Here is a 23,409-nt window from a genome sequence, read left to right as displayed (position 1 = left end):
GTTTCCTATTACCTGATTATATTGTTTTATGCCAAAATAAATGCAACCTTGCAAAATTTTGGATTCTTGCTTTAATTTTGGACACCGGTGTATTAATGTTGGCATGACAGACGATAGTTTACTTCCAGTTACTTCAAGTTGGTAATGCCAACACAAATTTATAATTTTATGTAAATGAACTGAAAACCAAAACATTGTACTTGCTATGATTACAAGCTTCCTTCAAAAGTGGATTAAGTTTGGGATGTCCTCACTGGGTCGCAAACGTGTTCTGTATTTCACATTTCCATTCAGCTTGTTCCATGCCCTCTCTTACTGGCTTATGGTCACTGGCCCATTACATCACCCAACTAATGTGATGCGTGCCGAGAACCCATTCAGCTAAGGAAATCTAAGTACACAACTTTTCTACATTAGATAACCTATGAATTTATCATGCAGAGGAAATACTTGTGCATACTTAATATTTTTTTTTCAGGAAATTTATCTACAACCCCTACACACACAATTACAGAAAAAAGGAATGGTTCACGAATAAAAATGAATGGTCTCCAAAAAGAAACAATCAACATTGAGCTACCGGGTGAGGCAAAAGTGTCGATATGCTGCTACAAAAGTTGAACAGTGTGGGGAGTCATAATGGCGTCTGGTACGGATTGTCTATAGGTAGGGACGCAACTTACAGGATACAGGAGCTATTGCGACAGTGGGAGCCATCTTAAAATCAGCCATTCCGGATTTGGGTTACGCGTTTCAAATGGGAAGGGGGTCATGTGGCACATCATTTTGATCTGACTCTTTCTCAGGAATACATAGGTGAAATCTGTTATAAAATATCTTTATTTTTGTAGGAGCTATGATCTGTTTAAGTTTGAAATTGCAAGGTGGTGATCAATTCTGTTTACTGTTGCAGGTGATTGACAATGGCACTTACACAGCAGGAACATAGTAGTGGATGAAGTACCAGAGGGATTACTGCCGACTTCAATGCCCAGCATCCTGAGAGAAATGAAATTTCACATATGACAGTACCCAGGTTATTGGATAAATTTCATGTAACAGGTTCTGTGGTGAACAAGCCACTCAGCGGATGTCCAAGAACAGCCACCAATGAGTAGACTGCAAGGGCAATCATGGCATCATTTGTGAAAAGTCTACACTGCTCCCACAGGTGTTCCACACACACCAATGGCACACATACAATTAAAGTTGCAACATCATCTCTCGGAGAATGAACCTGATTTGTGGGTGCAGTTTGCAGAATGGGCTTTGGCTCAGTGTATCAACAATTCAAACTTATTATACAGGTATTGTTCAGTGATGAAGCTAATTTTTTTGTGCAAGGAGAAGTAAGCAAACAGAATCATCATCACTGGTCAGATGCAAATCCCTGATGGGCAGATCCCTGTAGAGGTGCTGGTGGTGAAAAAATGATGGTTTGGTGTGGGATTTGGGACACAAGAATTGTGGGTCCAGTGTTTACTAATGGAACTTCAAATGGGGAGAGGTATTTATCACACTCCGTATTTATGGGTTTCTAACGCTGTTCAAAACGTAGAGTGATTTGCCAACCTTCTTCCAACAATACGGTGCACCTACCTGCTACGCTACTGAAGTCAGACAGTTTCTGGATGAACAGTTTACAGGTCACTGAATACGTAGGAAGAGTCTTATCAAATGGCCACCACAGTTCCCTGATCTTACACCTCTTGACTTTTAACTGTGCGGACATTTGAAATCAACTGTGTATGAGGTACAAATCAACAATGTAGCCCACCTTTGCGGGCATATTGAGAAGATGTTTGCCTCTATTGACCATAGATTCTGCAATGTGTGCAGCAGGACCGGTAAAAAGGACTCCGATTGTATGTGCAGCACCATGGAGCTCATTTTGAGCATATGCTGTAATGCTAATTCTGACAAGTGACCTACACTTTAACAGGTCTTAACTTCTATACAAATAAAGATATCTTAAAACAGATTTGATATGTATATTCTTGAGAAAGAGGCAGTTCAAAATGATACGCCACATGATCCCCCCCTTACCATTTGAAACATATAACTCAAATCCAATATGGTGAATTTCAAGATGGCCACCACTGTCGCCACAGCTACCAACACACAATACCTAACACACATAATGTGCGAATCTGGGGGTATACTTGCAATGAGTCTCCCCTAAACAGAATTTTTTCGTGCTCTATCCCAGCTGAACATACATGGCCTTTTCTTTTTCAGTGAAGCAACTGTTAACTGGTGTTTCGTATTGTCATGGACTAGAACTGTGGCTTCTTGCTCAATTGGAAGAAGCAGAACCACAGGATTTTATTTGGTATCATGATGGTGCACCACCTCATTGGCACAAGTCAGTACACAACATGTTAATCAACACTTTGCTGGAGTGCTGAATTGGCTGCAATGGTACGGATGACAGTATTTGTTTTGCACGACCTCCACATTCACACATTCTGATGCCACACGATTTTTACCTTTGAGGATTCATGTGTGTATGTACCTCTGCTACCAGCTGATCGACCCAACTTAAGAAACAGTTGCAATAATTGCTCCAGATGCACTGATCAAGGTTTCGGAAGAATTCGCTTATCGGTTCATTGTGTGTCGTGTTATAAATGGTGCTCACATTGAACACTTGTATGAAAAACTGTTTGAGTTGCTCTTTCATTTGATGTATTACATATAATTGTAAGCTGAATGTAACAAATACTACAAAACCTTAAAATCCCAACATTCAGTTTGAAACACTCAGTGTTTAAATTCACACACAAAATATATTTCCACTCAGCCCAATGTACTATACCACTCACGTACAGAATCAACGTAACAGTGAAAACCGTATGGCACTTTTCTAATGCCCTCTTCCCTTTTTGTGGCCATTATGTGTAATTTTCACATGTTACAGCACAAAATTTTTATGCATATCTCTGATAATTACATTTTGATTTTCAGAAATGGCATGAATTATTTTCAGTTAATATCACTGCCTGATCTTCTTTGTAGCATTGAAAATTTGCTGTAATAGTAACTCTTTTAACATTCTCACTGAACCTCAACAAATTATCAGTGGTCATCTTTTCTTGCTTCACTGCCTCCACTTTTCTCTCACTATCTATACTTTCCACTATCCATACAGTCACCATCTTGAAGGATTCTAGCATGCATAACGCCGTAAATATCTTTCTTCTGCCTCGTTTAAGGTCTTCTAGGTATCCTTCTTCCTTTGGGATACCAATTCCGTATCTGTTTTGGTCACTTACTTTCAAGTGTTTTTCCAATGGGTCCATACTACAGAAGATGTTTTGTTTCAATTTTAACAATTATAATCCCCAGAAACAAGGAAATTTGCTTTACTTAGCTCTGCTCTACTCAGTCCCCACATTTCTTCACCATACATCCACAACACAGTTTAGTAGCCTTGTTGTTTGTTTCCCTTTGTCAGCTATGTTATTTACTTATTATTTACTTATTATTTACTTTCAAAACCTTCAGCAAATATCTCCACTAGGAACCTGAAAGCTTTGCATCTTTTTATTTATTTATTTATTTTAGTCTGGTCTTTAAATCTTTGAGTTTTCCATTATAAATCCATAGGCACTCAGTATCTGCTACACTATCAGGCGTTAAAATGTTTATTACTTCCACTGGCTCCTCTTTTTCCTTTTCTTTTATTTTTATTTTTTGTTTCGGCTATGTTTTATATTGCAAACATTCCCTTGCTGTTGTTTTACAATATAAACATTCTGTTACTACATTATTGTCCAGATGTAAATTCATATCGCTTTTTTGGTGTCTCAATCTATTTTCTCTATTATCAATAATATTATGAAAAGGATAGATTGTTGCTCACCATAAAGATGACATACTGAGTTGCAGACAAGCAAGATAAAAAGACTGTTACATATAAGCTTTCACTCAAAGCTTTCTTCATAAAAGAAAAACGCACAAATATTCACAAAAGCAAGTGCACCTCGCATAAACACACAACCACTACCTCCGACAAGACTGCAACAGAAATGCTTCAAACGGGAATGACAATCCCGCAACGAAGAGGGAAAGAGGGAAGCATAATAGGGTACGGGTGGTGGGTGAGTGGGGGAAGAGGAAGTAAAGGTGCCAGGCAAAGCATGCAGGGACTAGAGGTGGCAGGACAGGGCTAACAGGCGGCAGGGGAGGAGACAGAGGTGCGCAGAAAGGGAAAAGACGGGGGAGGGGGGGTGGGGGCATGGGGTGCCGGCAGAGAACAGCACACAATGAGGGTGGCTGGACAAAGGGGACAGAAACAGTTGGTGGAGGTCGAAGGGGCAGCAGGCAGCAAGTTACCTTAGGCCGAGGCCCAGATGATTTCGGGAACAAAGAATGAGTTGTAAGAATAACTCCCATCTGTGCAGTTCAGAACAGCTGGTGGTGGTGGAGGGGAGGATCCAGATGGCCCAGGTTGTGAAACAGCTATTGAAATTGAGCTTGTTATGTACAATTGCATGTTGTGCCACAGGGTAGTCCCCATTGCTCGCAGCCACAATTTGGCAGTGGCCATTTATCCTTGTGGACAGTTGGCTGGTAGTCATAGCAATATAAAAAGCTGAACAACGACTGCAGCAGAGCTGGTATATAACATGGCTGCTTTCACAGGTGGCCCGGCTTCCGATGGGCTACCACAAACATGTGAAAGGACTGCAAAAGGAAGTGCTGAGTGGGTGGATTTGACAGACTGGGCAGGCCTTGCATCTGCGTCTTCCACAGAGATATGATCCGTGTAGCAACAGGTTGGATCTGGAAGTGGCATAGGGATTGACTAGGATGTTGTGGAGGTTGGGTGGGTGACAAAACATCACTTTAGGAGTGGTGGCTTGGTCTTGCGTAGGAAGCCAGTAATTTCGAGACATGGTGATAGATAATCAAAGCCCTGACAAAGGATGTGATTCAGCTGCTCCTGTCTGGGGTGGTATTGATTGACAGAGGGGGTACTTCTATTTAGCTGGATCTTGGGGGGGTGGGGTTGGCGTGCGAAATCTGTTTGCAGACTAGATCAGGGAGATAAGTCTGTCTGTGAGAGGAATTTTGGGTGTGGAAGGGATGGCAGCTTTGTTATATTATACACTAATTAAAGTTGTTTTGAGAAGCATTTACATAGTATGATATTAGGGCAGAAGTTGCAATCAATGCAAATTTAAAAACGAGTATCAATAATTGATACAGAAATTGTAAGTTCTTTGTCAATATGACTGTGATCTTTGGCCAGTAACATGATTTCGACCACTTGTATTTTGGCCATGGTTGAGAGTAGTCATTTTTAAGTTCTGGTAATAAATATGTGCTTTTCTAAACAAAAAACCGTGGAATCCTGCTTCATGAATTCAGTAGACTGGTGATAGTCAAAACTCGCACCTTTTTCATCCAGAGCCGCACAGGAATCAATCATCACCTACACAATGAAGCCACATGGGCAACAGATGCTAAGCAGCATCTAGATAAGTAGCATCATGACCATCTCTACAAAGTACTTTACATCCATTAGCCACACCGTAACGGTGTCTTTATGGAAATAACTTTGCAGTGTAGTAGAGAGGGTCAATGATAACGGGGGGCTCTGTGCTGGGATTAAGACATTTATGCATTCACAGATTGACGAAATCTATGTTTTGCAGGAGCCTAAAAGAAAACCAAAACGATTTTCTTGTGTCTAATAACTACGTGGTGAAAAGAAGAGCAATACATGGAAGGGAGATGAAACGAAATGATAAAGTGGCCTGACCATACGAGTGAAGACCCACTGAAAAGATAAGTACATTTGTGTAGCACTTTTTATTCCTTTTATTATTTTGTTTGTGAAATTTTATGAAAACGACCTTTGTAAAAGAGGAAAGTGATGCTGAATCTGAGCAGGATTATGAAAAGTTGTTACTCTATGGGGACTTAGACATGCCGATAAAAACGGAAGATGAGTCATTCAAAGAAGCAGATCAAAGTCATACTGCATCATAATGGGAGATTTCGGATATAAAATCAATGCTACAAATGATAGAACAATCTTTAGCTTTAAATCAAACAGTTGCAGCACACTTACAAGCTAATGAAGATCAGTTACAAAACACAATTCAGACGGTAGCGAACAGTTTTCGCGCCATACATCAGAAAGTATCGCATCTCAAGGGAGCGATGAAAAAAAAAAATTGACAATGTCTTACTTTGGAGCAATAAACTTCGCAACAACATATTAATGATCGACAAGAAACTTCGCACGACAGAAACAAAGATTTTGGTGGTAGAATCTATAAGTGGGAGAAGTAAAATCTAGCCTGAATAACAAAATTCAATGTGTAAAAAATGAAGTGGTCACAGACAGCGAGAAAAATGTGTTTTGTTAATGTTAACAAACAGATACAGTTTGTGTAAATGTAAAAGCTATGGCTGTAGATCTTGAAGGTAGAGTAGATTCGAAACTAGCTGTTGTGAATGATAAAGTGGAGACAGACAGGAAGATTGTAAAACTCCACAAGGTTGAAAGTAAGACAAACATTAGTGAACTAAAAAGCACAATATCACAGTAAAACCATAAGTTTGAAATACTTAGCAATGATGTAGCTAACAAAAATTTATCTATGAACACATGTACCTCATATCCAATATTCCAATTAAAAACTTCTCTAATGAGTGTAGTTTGCATCCTGTCGACTTTCTGCAGAGTTGTAGGAACAACTTTTTGCCTGATTATGAGTGAAATTTCGAAAATTAAGTTTGTGAAAAAAATTTTGGAGGGGGAATCTTTGTCATGGGCCAATCAGAATTTTTCTATGGACATATCTTATGAAGAATTTGAAATAGAGTTCTTAAAACGGTCCTTGTCTGAAACGGAACAAGCCAGGATAAAGAGCAGTTCTTGAATGGACCAAATTATACAGAAACACAGGGGACTATGAAACAGTTTTGTAAAAATAAATTGAAGAAACCTGTACATTTGAGTAGACCTTTTGATGAGCTCTCACAGATTAATGCTTTAAAGAGAAGATTGCCCACTGATGTGGAATGGAACATAGTTTATGGATCAGATGGCAACACTGAACAATTTCTAAACTAAGTGGACAAACTAGACAGAATTATAGACAAAGTGGGGAAACCTCAAAACTATTTCAATCACACACACAGAAGTGGGGATCATAGTTGGAGAAATACTAATTTTATCAAAAGGGAAAACAGTAGGTCTAACAACCACAGTTTTCATCATAGGGAACAAAATAGTCACAATAATAATAATAATAATAATAATAATAATAATTTCCATTCAAGGGAAAACTATAATTTCCATTCATAAGGACAAACTGGGAACAATTGGAACAGAAGTAATAACAGGGAGTTTGAAAACAGGAACATGAATTGGCATGAACATAGTAACACCAGGAGTCAAAACGCTATGGGAAGTCACGACGTAAAAAAACTAGCATGCACTCCATTGTCGGTCCACAAGGTAAGGGTGAAAAGCATAGATAATAAATGGACCAATAACAGTGACTACACTGTGCCAAAAGATACATCTGAAGTATTGAGTAGTTATCTTATGAATGTTTACTACCTGTAAAAACAATATCTGTTAAGAATGACACTTGTTCCTCATCTAACACTAAAAATAAAGGTAAGAGGAATGAACACACTGGTTGCAATAAAGAGCCAGAGGAGGTGATTGACTTAGTTGAATTTTATGAGTGGGCAGAAACTTGGAGTTCGTCAGAGGACCTGCCGGTTAACAATTTACATAATTTACTAATAGAAGCACTGATGAAAGAACCAAGTGAGCAAATTGTTGACACTGATTTAGTGAGCAAAGAATTAAATAAAGTTGGGTGTGAAAGCAATGCTGTAAGTTTTCAGGGAGAGAAGTTGATGATGATGATGATGATGATGATGATGATGATGATGATGATGATGATTGTAGTGTTTGGGAAAATGAAGATTTAATGGTACATGATGATGGTGAGAAAGAGGAAATGGAAGCATTAGGTGTTGTGGGAGAAACTGATATTATGCAATGAAGAATTGTATAGATGATAAACATTCTCTCAACAGTAAACCTGAATGTGCAAGTAGGCTACCATTTGTGATGAACAAAGGTGAACTATTTCTTTATAATATGTGGATAATATGTGTCAAATTTCATATCCTGATTGGTGGCAAAATACTAAACATATTATTGCTGAACACCTGAAGGATAAGTGACAAACAATGTTACATTGATAAAAATGTTTGGATTAATGACATTATCAATGCAAGTGACAGTCTTAACGATATGTATGTTAATGTAATGACAGTAGGCAATCAAGGTGACAGTAATATAGGTAATTTTAATTCAATAAGTCATTGTTTTAGTGAAATTGAAAGATTTGTTGTACAAAAATGTTCTGTCTGAAAAAGGTAAGTACCTTATAAACACAAGGGGTTGAGTGTCGGAAATACTAAGGAAAAAGCTGAAGTGCGAGAAAGACTACATTGAAATGACAGTCATTGGGGTGAAAATAAGAGGCGCCACAGGAAAACATAGTAAAACAGTTAAAAGTCAAACTTCATTATCTTTTACAATTGAAGGAGTCACATTTACACATGGATGCCTAATTATACCAGGACTCAGTGAGGATTGTATTCTCGGAGATGTCATGGATTAGAAGCGTAGATGCAAAATTTGACTGGGGAGGACAAAAACTTATCATAACAACCCAAATGGGGGGTATATCTCCACCAAGTTTGTCAGATCAAATACAGTTTTGTGTAACAATAAATTTAATTCTATAAATGTTGCAAAGGAAAAAAGATATGTTGACAAAGACATACCAGAGCTAGACTTAGGTGAGGTAGTTTTCAAAACAGTTGTAAACACTAAGATTTAAGAAACTAGTGGTCTAAACGACAGGAAAAAACAGGACCTAGAGTCTATGTTATGGGAATACAGTGATGTCCTTAGCAACATTCCAGGGAAAGTTAGAGGTTACCAATGTACTTTGCTAGTGAGATGCCATGATCCATTTTTCATAAAACCGTATGGTGTGCCCATTGCAAACCGTACAGCAATTGTGAAAGAATTAGATAAGATGTAAGCATGTGGTATTATTGAAATGAGTATCAGCACTTACAATAACCCACTGGTAGTTGTGTCAAAGACAGATGGGGGAATGATAATAGTTCTTGACTCCAGGCCTTTAAACAAGATCTTATACAGGGAAACAGACCACACTGAAAACATCGATGAGCTGTTGCACAAGTTCAACGATAAAAAATTAATATCAAGTATAGACTTCAGCTCAGGCTTTCACCAAGTACCCGTGGCACCGTACACTGCTTTTCTATACAATGGTCATTGCTATCAGTATTGTGTAGTCCCTATCAGATTGAACTCATCAGTAGCGGAATTTATTAGACCTTTGGACCATGTGCTTGGGCAGGAACTTGTATCCAAATTAGTTATTTACATAGATGACATTTTAGTAACTGGACAGGATCGGAATGAGCATGTTGGGCTTTTAAGACATGCCTGTGAGAAACTTAGAAGAGGAGGAATGACACCAAAACCAGAAAAGTACAAATTTGCAGTATATGAGTTAAAATTTTTAGGACATGTCAAATAGATAAAGGAATTTTGGCAGATCCAGACAAAATCAAAGCTATTTCAGAGTTTCCTATACCCTGTAACAGAAAACAACTGAAATCATTTTATGGGTTATGTGGATTCTACAGGAAATTTGTATGTAAACAAAGCTTAAATGCACCCTGTCTAAGTAACTTATTAAAGAAGGACACTGTTTGGATATGGAATAAAGATTCTCAAGAGGCTTTCAACAAAATAAAAAAAAGAACTGAATAACCAGAACCTGCTACACAGACCCAATTTCAACTTACTTTTCTGTTAACACATTGACAGTAGTGATTATGGGTTAGGTGCTGAATTATTTTATGAAAAAGAAGTCAATGGGGAGACAGTTCATTCTACACTTGCATTTGCAAGTAGAATGTTATTGAAGCATGAAAAAAAAACTATACAGTCACAGAAGAAGAGTTATTAGCCATACAGTAATCATTTTCGAAATTCAGGACCTATATTCTTGGACATAAGGTAATAGTGTACTGCGATCATAAAGCCATAAGCTATTTACAGAAATGCATGCTCTATCATGATAGGCTTACAAGATGGGCATTGTATTGACAACAATTCAACTTTAAAATTAAGTATATTAAAGGCACTGATAACATAGTTACAGATGCTCTACCAAAGCTACCAATAGGAGGGGAAAAAGAAACTTTTGCACAATGAGATTTTCACTCTGCAGCGGAGTGTGCGCTGTTATGAAACTTCCTGGAGATTAAAACTGTGTGCCCGACCGAGACTCGAACTCGAGACCTTTGCCTTTCGCGGGCAAGTGCTCTACCAACTGAGCTACCCAAGCACAACTCACGCCCCATCCTCACAGCTTCAATTCTACCAGTACCCCGTCTCCTACCTTCCAAACTTCACAGAAGTTTGCTAGAAGCTAGCAGAACTAGCACTCCTGGAAGAAAAGATGTTGTGGAGACATGGCTTAGCCACAGCCTGGAGGATGGTTCCAGAATGAGTTTTTCGCTCTGCAGCGGAGTGTGGGCTGTTATGAAACTTCCTGCATATGAAAACTGTGTGCCGAAATGAGACTCGAGATTGTGGAGAATCCACACCCTAATGCATACCGGTTGGTGTAACCTAAATCCAAAGTTCTCAGGCTAAGGAATATGGTTTCATTGAAATTGTATAAACAAAAGGGGAAAAACTATTCTGAGAAAGTTAAAAGGTGACTCAAACAAGTTTTTCAGTGGAAATCATAAAATGTGTATAAAGAATTGACTGATTTTATGGTACAGTTTCGTGTCCCTGAAAATGTCTATTATTTCTTTAAAATGTATTTGCTGAATGAAGTGTTTGCAATGAATTTTCTTTGTGTAATATGCTCATCGTGTTAGTTCTTGATATTTCTACATGTTTATGCAATTTGAATGATATTTGATAATGTGTGTAATTTTAACTTGTGCAACATTCTGACACCACACTCGTCGAGACATCGTTTAAAATGTAAACCACTAATCAGCACTAAATATGTCTCACAACAAGTAACAGTTTTTTAATTTTTTAATTTTTTTTTAAAGGCAGACTCTTAATTACTACACACCTAAGTTTTTGAAATGTCCAACTAAACAAGGGGGAGAATCATTTTAAGTAAACAACACAAATTACTGTATATTTGTTTCTCAAACACTGCAAAGCATAGGCAGTAATATTTTTATAATTTTGATATATACATATCATCCTAGTACTTTCAAACAATCATGACTCCACCCTCGCACTTTTACTGTGAATATGAATGCTTGTAAGAGACTGACTGTAGCTTATATTTGAAAACAATTTAATTTTTTGTTTATCCTTAGTGTAAGTGTTATAGTTTGCAATAAGACATTTTACACCCAATATGTCAATGCACTTGTACTACAAGTTTACTGAATTTATTTTTTGTTATAGGATCCTTTATGGACCAGTCCAAATCTGTGTACTATTACTCAGACAGATCCTGTAAACTTCTTCCACCAGATAAACATTACCAGAAGGATAAATATTTATCCTAGCCATGTACTTACTTACAAACATTATGTAACCAAAAGGTGATCTCTGTATTTTATTTTTAGATAACATGGCATTATTATCAACGAAGCAATACAAACAGCTAAGCTGTGGAAATGGAGTTGCTTCAGTACGTACAGAAATTAAACCTATTAAGGGAGTGCAGATAGACAATGTGGGACATTACCATGAGTAGTGAGTAAAGTGGTCAACAAAAGAAAGCAAAACAAACCAATAGTCAAAAGTTACAACCTTTTAATGGTTTAATGTGAAGTGCAACGACATTATGGACTCATCTAAGTGAAAATTGTAAATCATCTTTTGTGTTTCATTTACCTTAAAATTAACAGTTGTATGTTTTCCTTTAATTTGTGTAACACGATTTCGATGTTAAACCTAATGCCATGCCAACTGCTATGGGTGGAAAGTTAGCAAAATTCAAAGAAAACAGCCATATTAAGAATTTTAATTTAATTAAAATCATATTCTTCACAGTTCCATTATTCTGGTTTCAGAATTTTGTTCACATGTTCACACTTACAAAATTCTTGGGGGACTATTGCAAACAAACTGACCAGTAGAGCCAATTTTGTTATATTATACACTAATTAAAGTTGTCTTGAAAAGCATTTACTTAGTATGATATTAAAGTAGGCGATCAATGCAAATTTAAAAATTTAGTATCAATGATTATACAGAAATTGTAAGTTCTTTGTCAATATGACTGTGATCCTTGGTCAGCAACATAATTTCAGCCACTTGCGTTTAGGCCGCAGTCGAGGGTAGTCTTTTTAAGTTCAGGCAAAAAATGTGTTTTTTCTCTAAACAAAAAAGCTGTGGAATCCTACTTCATGATTCTGGTAGTCTGGTGTTAGTCAAAACCCACACCTTTTTCATTCAGAGCAGCAAAGGAATCAATCACTGCCTAGACAACAAAGCCACATGGACAACAGATACTAAGCAGCATCAAGATAAGTGACATGATAATCTCAACAAAGAACTTTATACCCATTAGCCACACCTAACGGTGTCTTTATGGAAATAACTTTGCAGTGTAGTGGGGAGAGTCAATGATAAAATGGATGGAAGAGAAGGTGTTGGGGTTGTGAAGGACTAAGGGCAGGGTGTCCTGGGCCCACATCCAGATCGTAAAAATGAACTTGAACCAGACTAGGGGTTTGATGTTTTGGGAGGCTACAAAGGTCTCCCCTACACAGTCCATAAACAGGTTGGTATTGGAGGGTGCTATAAGAGTGCCCATAGCTGTGCCATGGATTTCTTTGTGTACCTTCCCTTCAATGGAGAAGTAATTTTGAGTTAGGATGAAGTTAGTAAGGTGTACAAGGAATGAGGTAGTGGGTTTGGAGTCTGAAGGACATCGGGAAATGTAGGGTTCAATAGCGGTAAGACAATGGGCACGAAGGGTGTTGGTGTACAGGGTAGTGGCATCAACTGTAACTAGTAGGCATCTAGTACATAAAGGGGTGGAGATGGTGGAGGATTAGTGAAAGAAGGGGTTGCTATCTTTGTTATGGGAGGCTACATTTCAAGCAATGAATTGGAGGTACTGGTCAATGAGGGCAGAAATTTTTTCAGTGGGAGCACAATAACCAGCTACAATGAGGTGTCCGGGATTGTTGAGTGTGTTGATCTTGGGGAGCATGTAGAAGGTAGGAGTGCCAGGTGTCAGGAGTGAGGAGAGAAATAGGTTGAGGGGAGAGGTTACGGGGAAGGGCACAAGGCTTTATGCCAGGATTGGGGGTTATGTTGGACTTATGGGATGGGAGCTCTCTGGCAGAATTTATAGGTGGGGGTGTCAGACACTGAAGGGGCCTTCCACCAGGTAGCCAGTTTGATTCATAATGACAGTGGTTGAACCTTTGTCAGTTGGTACAATGATAAGATCAGGATCTGTTTTGAGGCTGTGTATGACTGCCCTTCCTTCTCCTGAAAGGTTGGTGTTATAAGGAAGGGTCCTGGGGAAGGACGGTAATGCCAAGTTGGAGATAAGGAATTCTTGGAAGGTGACCAGGAAGAAGTTAGTTGGGAGGGGGGGGGGGGGGGGGGGGTAGGATTGTGGTAGGATTGTGGTGTGAACTGGGTGAGGCATAGTTTAGTGTTGGGATTAGGTCGGCTTTAGTTGGAAGAATTGGTGGCAAAGAAGTGTTTGTACTGCAGGGATCAGGAGAAGAAGAGTAGGTATTTCACAAGTCCAGTACAGGTAAGTTTCAGTGTACAACTGAAGGTGAGGTCATTGGGTAGGACTGAAACTTCTGTGTGACTGAGGACTGGGACTGTTTCAGCTCTGGATTTAGTTGAGTTGGAAAGGTCAGCTAAGCAGGGTCTGGGTGCTGTGAGGGGTTCATGAGGAGGAACACTGTGGATGGGAAACAGATTGGATAGTGGTGCCTCAAGGTGGTGATAGGATGTCGGCAGTTTGGATAACTTACTGAAGTAGTGCCTACTATTCTCATATTCTATTATTCCCTTCGGGACTCTGATGTTCCATCTCCTCACTGCAAATATAACATTTACCTCCTGATAATTCTTGCAGCCTATATGGTTTCCTACTTGGTTCATTTTTACATCTTTTAAATTTTAATAGTCTGCTACACTATCCACTCCCAAGCACTTTGGTGAAGATCTCAAATACTGATTTCATTAATTCAGTGTTAAGTTTGCTATTCAGGAATATTTCCAACATTTCATAAACAACAGTGCTGTTTTAACTTCTTTTGAGTTTGTCACTGTAACTTAGGCTTCAATACTGCTTTCTGGGGTAGCTGGTGCCATGGATTTTTCTCTTTTGTCAGTAGCCAATACCCCGTAATAAGTTTTCCACTCATGAACAGATGTTATTTCAAAGTTGAAATGTAGACTAATTCCACCTTTATACCATTATTCTAAAGATTTTAAACCTCCTCAAGCTTTGCTGACTATTTCTTCAGACAATTTTTGTCAAAGTGTGTTCTCTGCTTTGATAACAAGTTTTGGACTTGCCTTCTCCTCACAGTCATCCGGTCATTTTGTTGTTAACCACTTAGTATACACATATTTCTCTTCTCTGCGGAATCTTCAGTCTTCTCATTCCTTTACTGTGCCTTTCATAATTTCACAGTTAGCTTTTTATCTGGGTCTTCACAAGCAGTCCATAGACATATCAAATCCAAGGCTGAGGCTTTCTCCTGCACTTGCTAATTTCAGTGAAACCTCATCTGAAAAAGTAATTGTTCTGAGTCATGTCCAGAGCTCTTCAGATTGTATGGGAATGTTCGAAATTTTTGACTGGTGGTTTCTCTCTGAGACAGAGGAGTGTCTGTATTTTGAAGGACGATGAATAAGGACAAAAAGAACAATGGGCCCTTTGTATATTCTCACATTATGGAAACAAAGGTTTGTAATTTGTCTAATTATCACATGGTCTATTACTGATTTTGGATGACCAGGAGGTTGTACCCATGTGTATTTGTGGATTGATTTATGTTCCTTCTATCCATTTTTGTTACTTTAAAAGGTTCTGTTGCCAGAGCTTGTGTTTTGGGCTATCCTCTCTATAAAACATAACAAGTTCAATATTTATTCTTTGCACAGGCAATATTATGAACAGGATAAATTGCTACTCACCATATAAAGGAGATGTTGAGACTCGTACAGGAACAATAAAAATGCTGCTATACGTTTGAACCTTCGGCCAAAAGGTCTCCTTCTAAAGCAAAACACACACACACACACACACACACACACACACTTGACCAATGTCTCTGGCCACAGAGGCCTGACTGCGAGCAATTGTGCCTGATGGGAGAAGCTGTCTGTGCATTGTAGGAATAAGGAGGAAGCTGGGGTGGGGCGGAAGACAGATAACAGGGTAGAGGTGGGGGAGCACGCTGGGATGTGGTGAGGACAGGATAGGGCTGCTACACGTAGATGGGAGCTACGGGGAGGGGGCACGGGAGGGGGCGGGGGTAGAGAAGTAGAGGAAGGGAGAAGAGACTGGTGGGTGAGTTGGTGGAACAGAAGCCTGTGAAGTGCTGAAGTGGGAGCGAAGACCTACCTATCGAGGTAGGTGAAGGGCAGGGACTAATAAAGGCTGAGGTCAGAGGGGGAGGGGTTATGGGAACCTGAGATGTATTGCAGGGAGAGTTCTCATCTGCACAATTTAGAAAAGCCAGTGTTGGTAGGAAGGATCCAGATGGTGCAAGCTGTGAAGCTGTTACTGAACTGAAGTACACTGTGTTGGGCAGCCTGTTTAGCAACTAGGTGGACCAGCCGTCTTTCGGCCACCGTTTGTCAGTGGCCATTTGTGCGGACAGACATCTTGTTCGTCGTCGTGCCCACAGAGAAAGCAGAATTGTTGCAAGTTAGTTTGTAGAGCACATGACTGCTTTCACAGGTAGCACTGCCTTTGATGGGATAGGTGATGCTTGTGGCTGGACTGGAAAAGATGGTGGTGGGAGATGTATGGGGTAGGTTTGGAATCTAGGCCTATTGCAGGAACATGAGCCAGGAGGCAAGGGATTCATGGCAGGGGTGGACAAGGATATTGTGTAGGTTTGGTGGGTAGGAGGGTAACACTGTGGGAGATATGGAAATGATAGTGGGTAGGACATTTATCATTTCAGCGCACAATGAGAGGTAGTCAACATCCTGATGGAAAATGTGACTCATTTGCTTCGTTCCTGGGTGGTACCGAGTCTCAAGTGGAGAGCTCCTTTGTGGCCAGACAGTGGGAATGTGGGAGATGGTAGGTGACGTGCGAGAAGTCACACGACATCTGTCTCTGTACAAGGTTGAGAGGGAAATTTCGGTCTGTGAAGGCCTCAGAGAGACCCTCGGTATATTTTGAGACGGACTGCTCATCACTACAGATGTGATGGCCACAGCTGTCTACACTGTATGGAAAGGACTTCTGGATATGGAATTGATGGCAGCTGTCGAAGTAAAGGTATTGCTGGTGGTTAGTAGGTTGATATGAATGGAGATACTGAAGCAGCCATATCTGGGGTGGAGGACAACATCAAAGAAGGTGGTGTGTCGAGTTGATGAGGACCAGGTTTTCATTGTGCCTGTCTGCAGCTCAATATTTCATCTATATGGTGAGTAGCAATCTATCCTTTTCATAATACTGTCACTAGTCCATCCTGGATTTTCCACTGTTTTATTCTTTGTACAGTACATTCATTAGGTCTTTCAGTAATCTTTGTTCTGTCAATTTTTTTTCTTAACACTTGTCATACTTATTCTTTTTCTTCAGCCTTCTGGCATCATCATTTGCAGCATCCCACCATGAAAATTATAGCTTGGCAGCTTTCAACTATCTTTGTACCTCTTCTGTAGTCATTTCTAATCAAACCAAACTTCACTTTGGGCCGTGTGCTCCCTGTTTACACCAGAGTACATATGCACATACCCATGCTTGTCTCCTGTTTGTTTACTCACTGACAAAGTCACACTATAACGTATTATGGTATCAGTGCTTGTTGCACTGGGGTTGGAATAATATAATTTTCAATTATATTCAACAGCAGCCTTGGGTGATACTTCTTCCAAACTACAATAATCACACATGATTACCAGTTTGAGTTGTCAATAGCAATCACATTCAGATCATATTACTGTCATCACAATACACTAACAGATTACTATAAAGACGTGCAGATCAAAAGTGAACTGACACTGTGAGCCAAAACCGGTAACTAAGTGAGAATAAAAAAAAAATTTTTTTTTAAACATTGAAGTGATTCATCTTCATAATTAGATAAATTATTGTTCTATACCAATGATACTTGTAATAAGCCAAATCACACAAAAATTATCATCCAGATACAGACTTTTTCACAGAGCACAAATGCTACTCCCCTTTTCACATTGTCTCAGTTCATTATAGGCCAATGTGCTTAGATATCAGTCACACTTTTTATGTGGAGGTCTGATTTTAGCACATGAAGAGAACATTCAAACGGAAGTTAAAAATTCTTGTCAAATCTCAGTTTATTACGAAAAGAGCACTGACAAATGTGTACTGCGAGTTTTACCCAGTAGTTCACTTTTTACGTGTAGATTAAAATTAACTAGTCACTTAAGTGCATTCCACTTATTCCAATATGTTTTCAACAGAAACTAGAACTATTTTCTTTTATGGTGGAACAATTCCCACTTTTGCATCACCACTCCTTTCAACAAGAAGTCCATAAACTACGAAAAATGCAGAATGTAATCTTATGAAGAAAAATACTTACGTCACATAATGTGTCATGCAATCGCAGAAGAGAATCAACATCTGAAACTCTGGAGCATTACACTTTGTATTAACTGTGAGGAGGTCCAGGAAAGACTTCAAGCCACAGCTAGGACCTAAACTGCAAATGAACTGCCAAAGACTGAATAAAATCTTATCCTGATAGCACAAACCTGAAATAATAAGAAAATTTATTAAGTTACATTAGTTAAATACAACTCAATATGGTTGGTTGGTTGTTTGGGGAAGGAGACCAGACAGCGTGGTCATCGGTCTCATCGGATTAGGGAAGGATGGGGAAGGAAGTCGGCCGTGCCCTTTCAGAGGAACCATCCCGGCATTTGCCTGGAGTGATTTAGGGAAATCACGGAAAACCTAAATCAGGATGGCCGGACACGGGATTGAACCGTCGTCCTCCGGAATGCGAGTCCAGTGTCTAACCACTGCGCCACCTCGCTCGGTATAACTCAATATGAAGAACTATGGAAACTACAGGGTAAGGTGGCCAAACCTTTATGGCTGATGGGGGTATGAGAAGGAATGGATAAAAAAAATTATGACAAAAATAAGCCAAATAAATGAGACAGTAATAATTGCTTACATTTAATGCCAAATCCCTTAACCATAAAGTAAAGTTAGTGTGACTCACTCAGCACAATTAGTCATTCCACCCTGCGCATTTCAGAACAAGTTTGAAAGTGTCCCATATGTCTACTAATCCAAAGGCAGAGAGATCATATTGTGTGGTGATTTTAACAAATTTTGCAAATATTTCACGCACAGTGAGTGATTTCATAAGACTCTTGGCAACTTTCACCATTCTTAACATAGTAAGGGATCGAACTAGAACAACCTGCAACTGAAGCAGTTCTACTCTTTGACCCAGAGTATCACCCACTTGTTAATGTGCAGAACTGGTTCAGTGGACATACTGACTAACGGAATATCCTATCATGGCTTAGTAGAGGGCAAACAAAGGCAAGTCATCATTTGCTTCCATCAACAGAAAGACCCTAGTAGTATCAACATGTATAAAAATATACTGCTTGCAATGAGAATAGTGTTATTAATAAAACTTAACTATTCATAAACACATTGTATGCCAATATTGCCTTCCCAGAAAAGTTAGTCAAAATACAGGTTGTACATAAAGTCCAGGAACACTTCTAACTGTTTATTGCACAAGAACCAAACATTGTACAGATATTATACAAATGTCATTTTGAAGAGAAACCCTGAAAGTTTTTTTTCATGTATACCACGGCAGCATAGTTTGGCAATCTGCTGATACGTTAGTCACAAACGTGGTGAGTTCAGGTGCAGAGCGAGCTTTCTGTGTGTTGGAGTTCAACAAAAACAAGTGTGCTACAGCTATTCAACGGATGTTTAGAACCAAGTATAGTAAGAAGCCATCAACAAGGAACGCTGTTTACCACTGACACAACAAACTCGTTACGACGGGTTGCTTGTGCCCAGCAAAGGTCTCAGTGTGAGTGAAGTTAATGTGGAGCACATACAAGAGACATTCATAAGAAGACCAAAGAAATCAATGCGTCGTGCATTCCATGAACACAAAATTGCTCCAATGACAGTGTGGAAAGTCCTGCAACAGAAGCTGTCTATTATACCACGACGTAATTGAGTTGATTTGTAAGGTGCCACATATACCGTCTGTATATGTATTTGTGTATGTCATCATTGTCGTCTCTTCTTTCCCTTGTCGATATCAGAGCATGAGAAATCTTTATGTTTGTGTTCACCTATTTGTTGTTGACAACACATAACTACACGGCCAAAGTACCACCTGATTCCAGGATAGCTAACTTAATATAGTATAAAGATAGTGGGTTTCGATGCAACGTTATTTAAGTGTGATTTTATTCTTCACTTAATCTTTGAGACTATAAGAACCAGCTACTCTTAATCAGGCCCAAAACTCGGCTTGTAATGAGAGCACTGACGATCAGTCTGTCACAATATTAATAATACGTAAGACTCTACACCACTATACGAAAATATCACTGTTCATGAAATAACAAAATATACAAATAAACTTCTTTATGTCTTTCCTTCATTCAATCAAATGCTTTCAAATATTTAATTCGCATCCACAAATCATTCACACCTCTATGTAGAGTGTAAATGTGTGCATGAAAAATAGTACGCTGTTTCTGCTGATAACCATGTATCAGCTTTTGGGTTGCTAGGCTACTTCGATCAACAGGATTTATATTGGATTTTGAAATTGATCTTTCTATCCAAACTTACGTCCTCCACAATGGCCCATCAACAGTGGGATAACCATCAAATACTCTACCCTTTTGCAATAATTAAGAATTCGCGTAAATTGTATTCTCACAAGTTTAAAGCAAACCATCATCCTCGCGAAAGCAGTCTTGATACCGCGACACACTCGCGATGCTTACTAGCCTGTCACGGAATTGACCTGCATACATCTACAATCAATTCCAAGGTCATAGTTTGCCCCATGTGATTGTGGGCAATTGAACTTAGTCACATTAATTATTTCTCGAATCGTAATCACTGATCCTGACACAGGCCATTCATAAAGGCACAATTAACACTTTTTTTTTTCTACGAGTAAAAGAATGACGTCACGTCATCTACACAGTTATTAAAATATTATTCCAAATAGCCTCAAACATTTATCGTCATTATATTTTAACGGTAATCACAAAAAATATGATTTATTATCAGAAAATAAAACATAACACATCACAAATCGCACGTAACTAAATGACAGCTATGCAGACCGTCGGGACTTAATCACGGAAAACTACACAAAGAAATGCATGAAATCTAATTTTTCCCTACCAACTGACAGATACAAATAAGATATTCAAGACCTCATAGGTCAATCCCGGCCTGTAATGTCATACGGCCTCCTGGACTGTCATGTCTTGAAGAGGGTTCCAGACAGAACAGACCTATCTGTTGTGTATTTTGATAGGATGGTGTACTTGTCCTTGTGATTTCACTCACACTCTGATACAGACAATAAGTAAGTACATATATGTTACAACAATTTTATGATTAATGAGTGGGCCTAGCCAAAACGCCCTTAAATAAATTCCAAATCTGTCTATTGGATTGTATCAGAAACATTTCTAAATATCATCACATAATCACACAATACATTCTCTTGGACAAAGTCCTCAGTTCTCCAACCTAGACATCGTCTTCCTCTCCCAGTGTCAATTTCAAATCAGTCGCTCTTGCCGTCCGGTTACATGACAATTTGGATCTCAATATTGTCTTTGCCGTTGTACAGTGTATTGCAAATTCATCTCTGATGAAAGCAGTTATGTTGCTCACATTGCAGCTGGATTAGCAACATTAAAGTACACAAACTTCCTTGTTGTATTAATTGTGAGAATCAATGACATTTATGTCAAAACAATGCTTTCATTAAATTTTGAAGTAGCGTACACGTAATGGTTGACTTGTGACATTATATTGTTTGCCACAAGTTGGTATGCATGAACTTTATCTGTTTCGTCGTGCGAAGAGTGTGCTTTGAAGGACCTATCAGCTGTCGATTGTTTACTGTTGCTGACTATTCCCCACGAAGCTACTGGATGGAAATCTTCTGTGTTTTATGATGTAATCAACTCCTGGCGTTAATGTGAGTACCTTTCGCACTATCACTGACTTCCATTATGTTTTTGTTCAGTTAGCTCCGGTGCTTTAGTTCATTTGAATTTCTCTCAATACAGCTAAAACTTCTATGACTTCTGCAATACGGTTAGGTTATTCATTTTCTGTTGCAATCGTTTAATTGCATTAACTGTTCACTAACAGTTGATAGGTAGATAGCGGATGTAATACACTTCGATTAAACCCCTTTTCAGACCTGTAACACTCTTCAATTTATCTCATTCGGCGAGGTCCATAATTTCTTACATGAAGATAGCAATTTCTTTCAATATTTCCTTGCGTCTTTATTTCACATCATTCTTTAATTATTTCTGGTCATTAACCAACATAAAATTACAGTAAAATACTTTTTAATACAATACCACAGGCTCTGTTGCTAAGTTTCAGTATTTACAATTTTACATATTTCATTGTTTCTTGCTTTTCAAATTAGTAGAAACAGGTATTTATTAACAAGTATTTTTACTTTGTCTTTGCGTAATATTATGAAAAAAGTTCATTTATTATCATTAGATATTTTATTACTACATAGAGTAGTAATTGTCTTTAGACGGTTGTCTTGGTCTGCTTCCTGTTATTATTCCAGTACTTTATACATGCTATTCCACTTCTATTCCATGTTACTACATCATTTGATTGGGTTGCATCAAATTTCCTTTCGTCATTACTTTTCAGCTCAAGTGGTAACAGTGTACTTTCTGTTTTGCTTTACATACTTATCTATAACACTACAAAATTAATAATTCTTCAAACAATTACCAAATAAAATCTTCTTACAGCTAACATAACCTTTCTTGGTATAACATATATACACTGAAGTCCAATAAATCTTCTTCTTACATCTTAACACTACTTTTGAATCATTTTGTTTAAGACTATTTACATATATACATGAGGATATGCATTATTGTCTTTTTGCCATTAATTAGGTTGTGACAAATATTTTCAACCATATATATATATAAAAAACAAAGATGATGTGACTTACCAAATGAAAGTGCTGGCAGGTCGACAGACACACAAACAAACACAAACATACACACAAAATTCAAGCTTTCGCAACAAACTGTTGCCTCATCAGGAAAGAGGGAAGGAGAGGGAAAGACGAAAGGATGTGGGTGTTAAGGGAGAGGGTAAGGAGTCATTCCAATCCCGGGAGCGGAAAGACTCACCTTAGGGGGAAAAAAGGATAGGTATACACTCGCGCGCACACACACACATATCCATCCACACATATACAGACACAAGCAGCAAATATCTCAAGAAAAGAAACACAACTTGCGAGAAAAGATTGGTAGAAAGGAAACAGAGAAAATAGAGAAATGGGGACAGCATGAAATGATGTACAGATTAACTAGGAAGTAAGAACAGAAAGATTAGTACAGAAATCGAAAGAATGGCTGGCACGATAAGGGATATTAAATACATTTAGGAACATACAGCATCTGTATAAGAAGGATCAACCATCAAGCAAAATAAAGAATGAAGAAGCGGTCAATGTACCAGATGATGAAACAGGATGGTATTTTGGGTGAGGAAGTGCAACGAGATGGAAAATAATGATGTATGTGGAACTGACGATTTGCCAGCAGAAGTGGTGATTAATTTCTCAGGCAGCTAAAACATTATTGAGAGTGTCACACTGAAGATTATGTAGAAAGCTAGATTGGCACAATGCATAGTGTCAGGTGGGATGATTCCTGCTGTATTTGATGGATGTTCACACAGGGAGGAACTACATGTAATAATTATGATTCTGTGGTGTACAGATTTTCAAATTACTAACTTGATTATTTAAAATACAATTCACTTTCGTGGATCTTCTTTGTTTTTTCCTTGGACCTCACCTTCCTAC

General features: G+C 38.6%; 1 protein-coding gene across 1 annotated transcript in view; it reads right to left on the bottom strand.

Moving 5' to 3' along the window:
• LOC124545912 (ubiquitin-protein ligase E3B) overlaps nucleotides 1-23,409 on the bottom strand; it is a 273,159-nt gene that overhangs the window by 169,541 nt on the left and 80,209 nt on the right. The window contains exon 7 of the mRNA XM_047124876.1: nucleotides 17,878-18,049. Coding sequence (XP_046980832.1) covers nucleotides 17,878-18,049 — 172 coding nt within the window. The remainder of the gene's footprint in view (nucleotides 1-17,877; nucleotides 18,050-23,409) is intronic.

The sequence above is a fragment of the Schistocerca americana genome, chromosome 1 (assembly GCF_021461395.2).
Source record: "Schistocerca americana isolate TAMUIC-IGC-003095 chromosome 1, iqSchAmer2.1, whole genome shotgun sequence".
Taxonomy (NCBI): Eukaryota; Metazoa; Arthropoda; class Insecta; order Orthoptera; family Acrididae; genus Schistocerca; species Schistocerca americana.
This window is presented reverse-complemented; position numbering and strand designations above follow the sequence as displayed.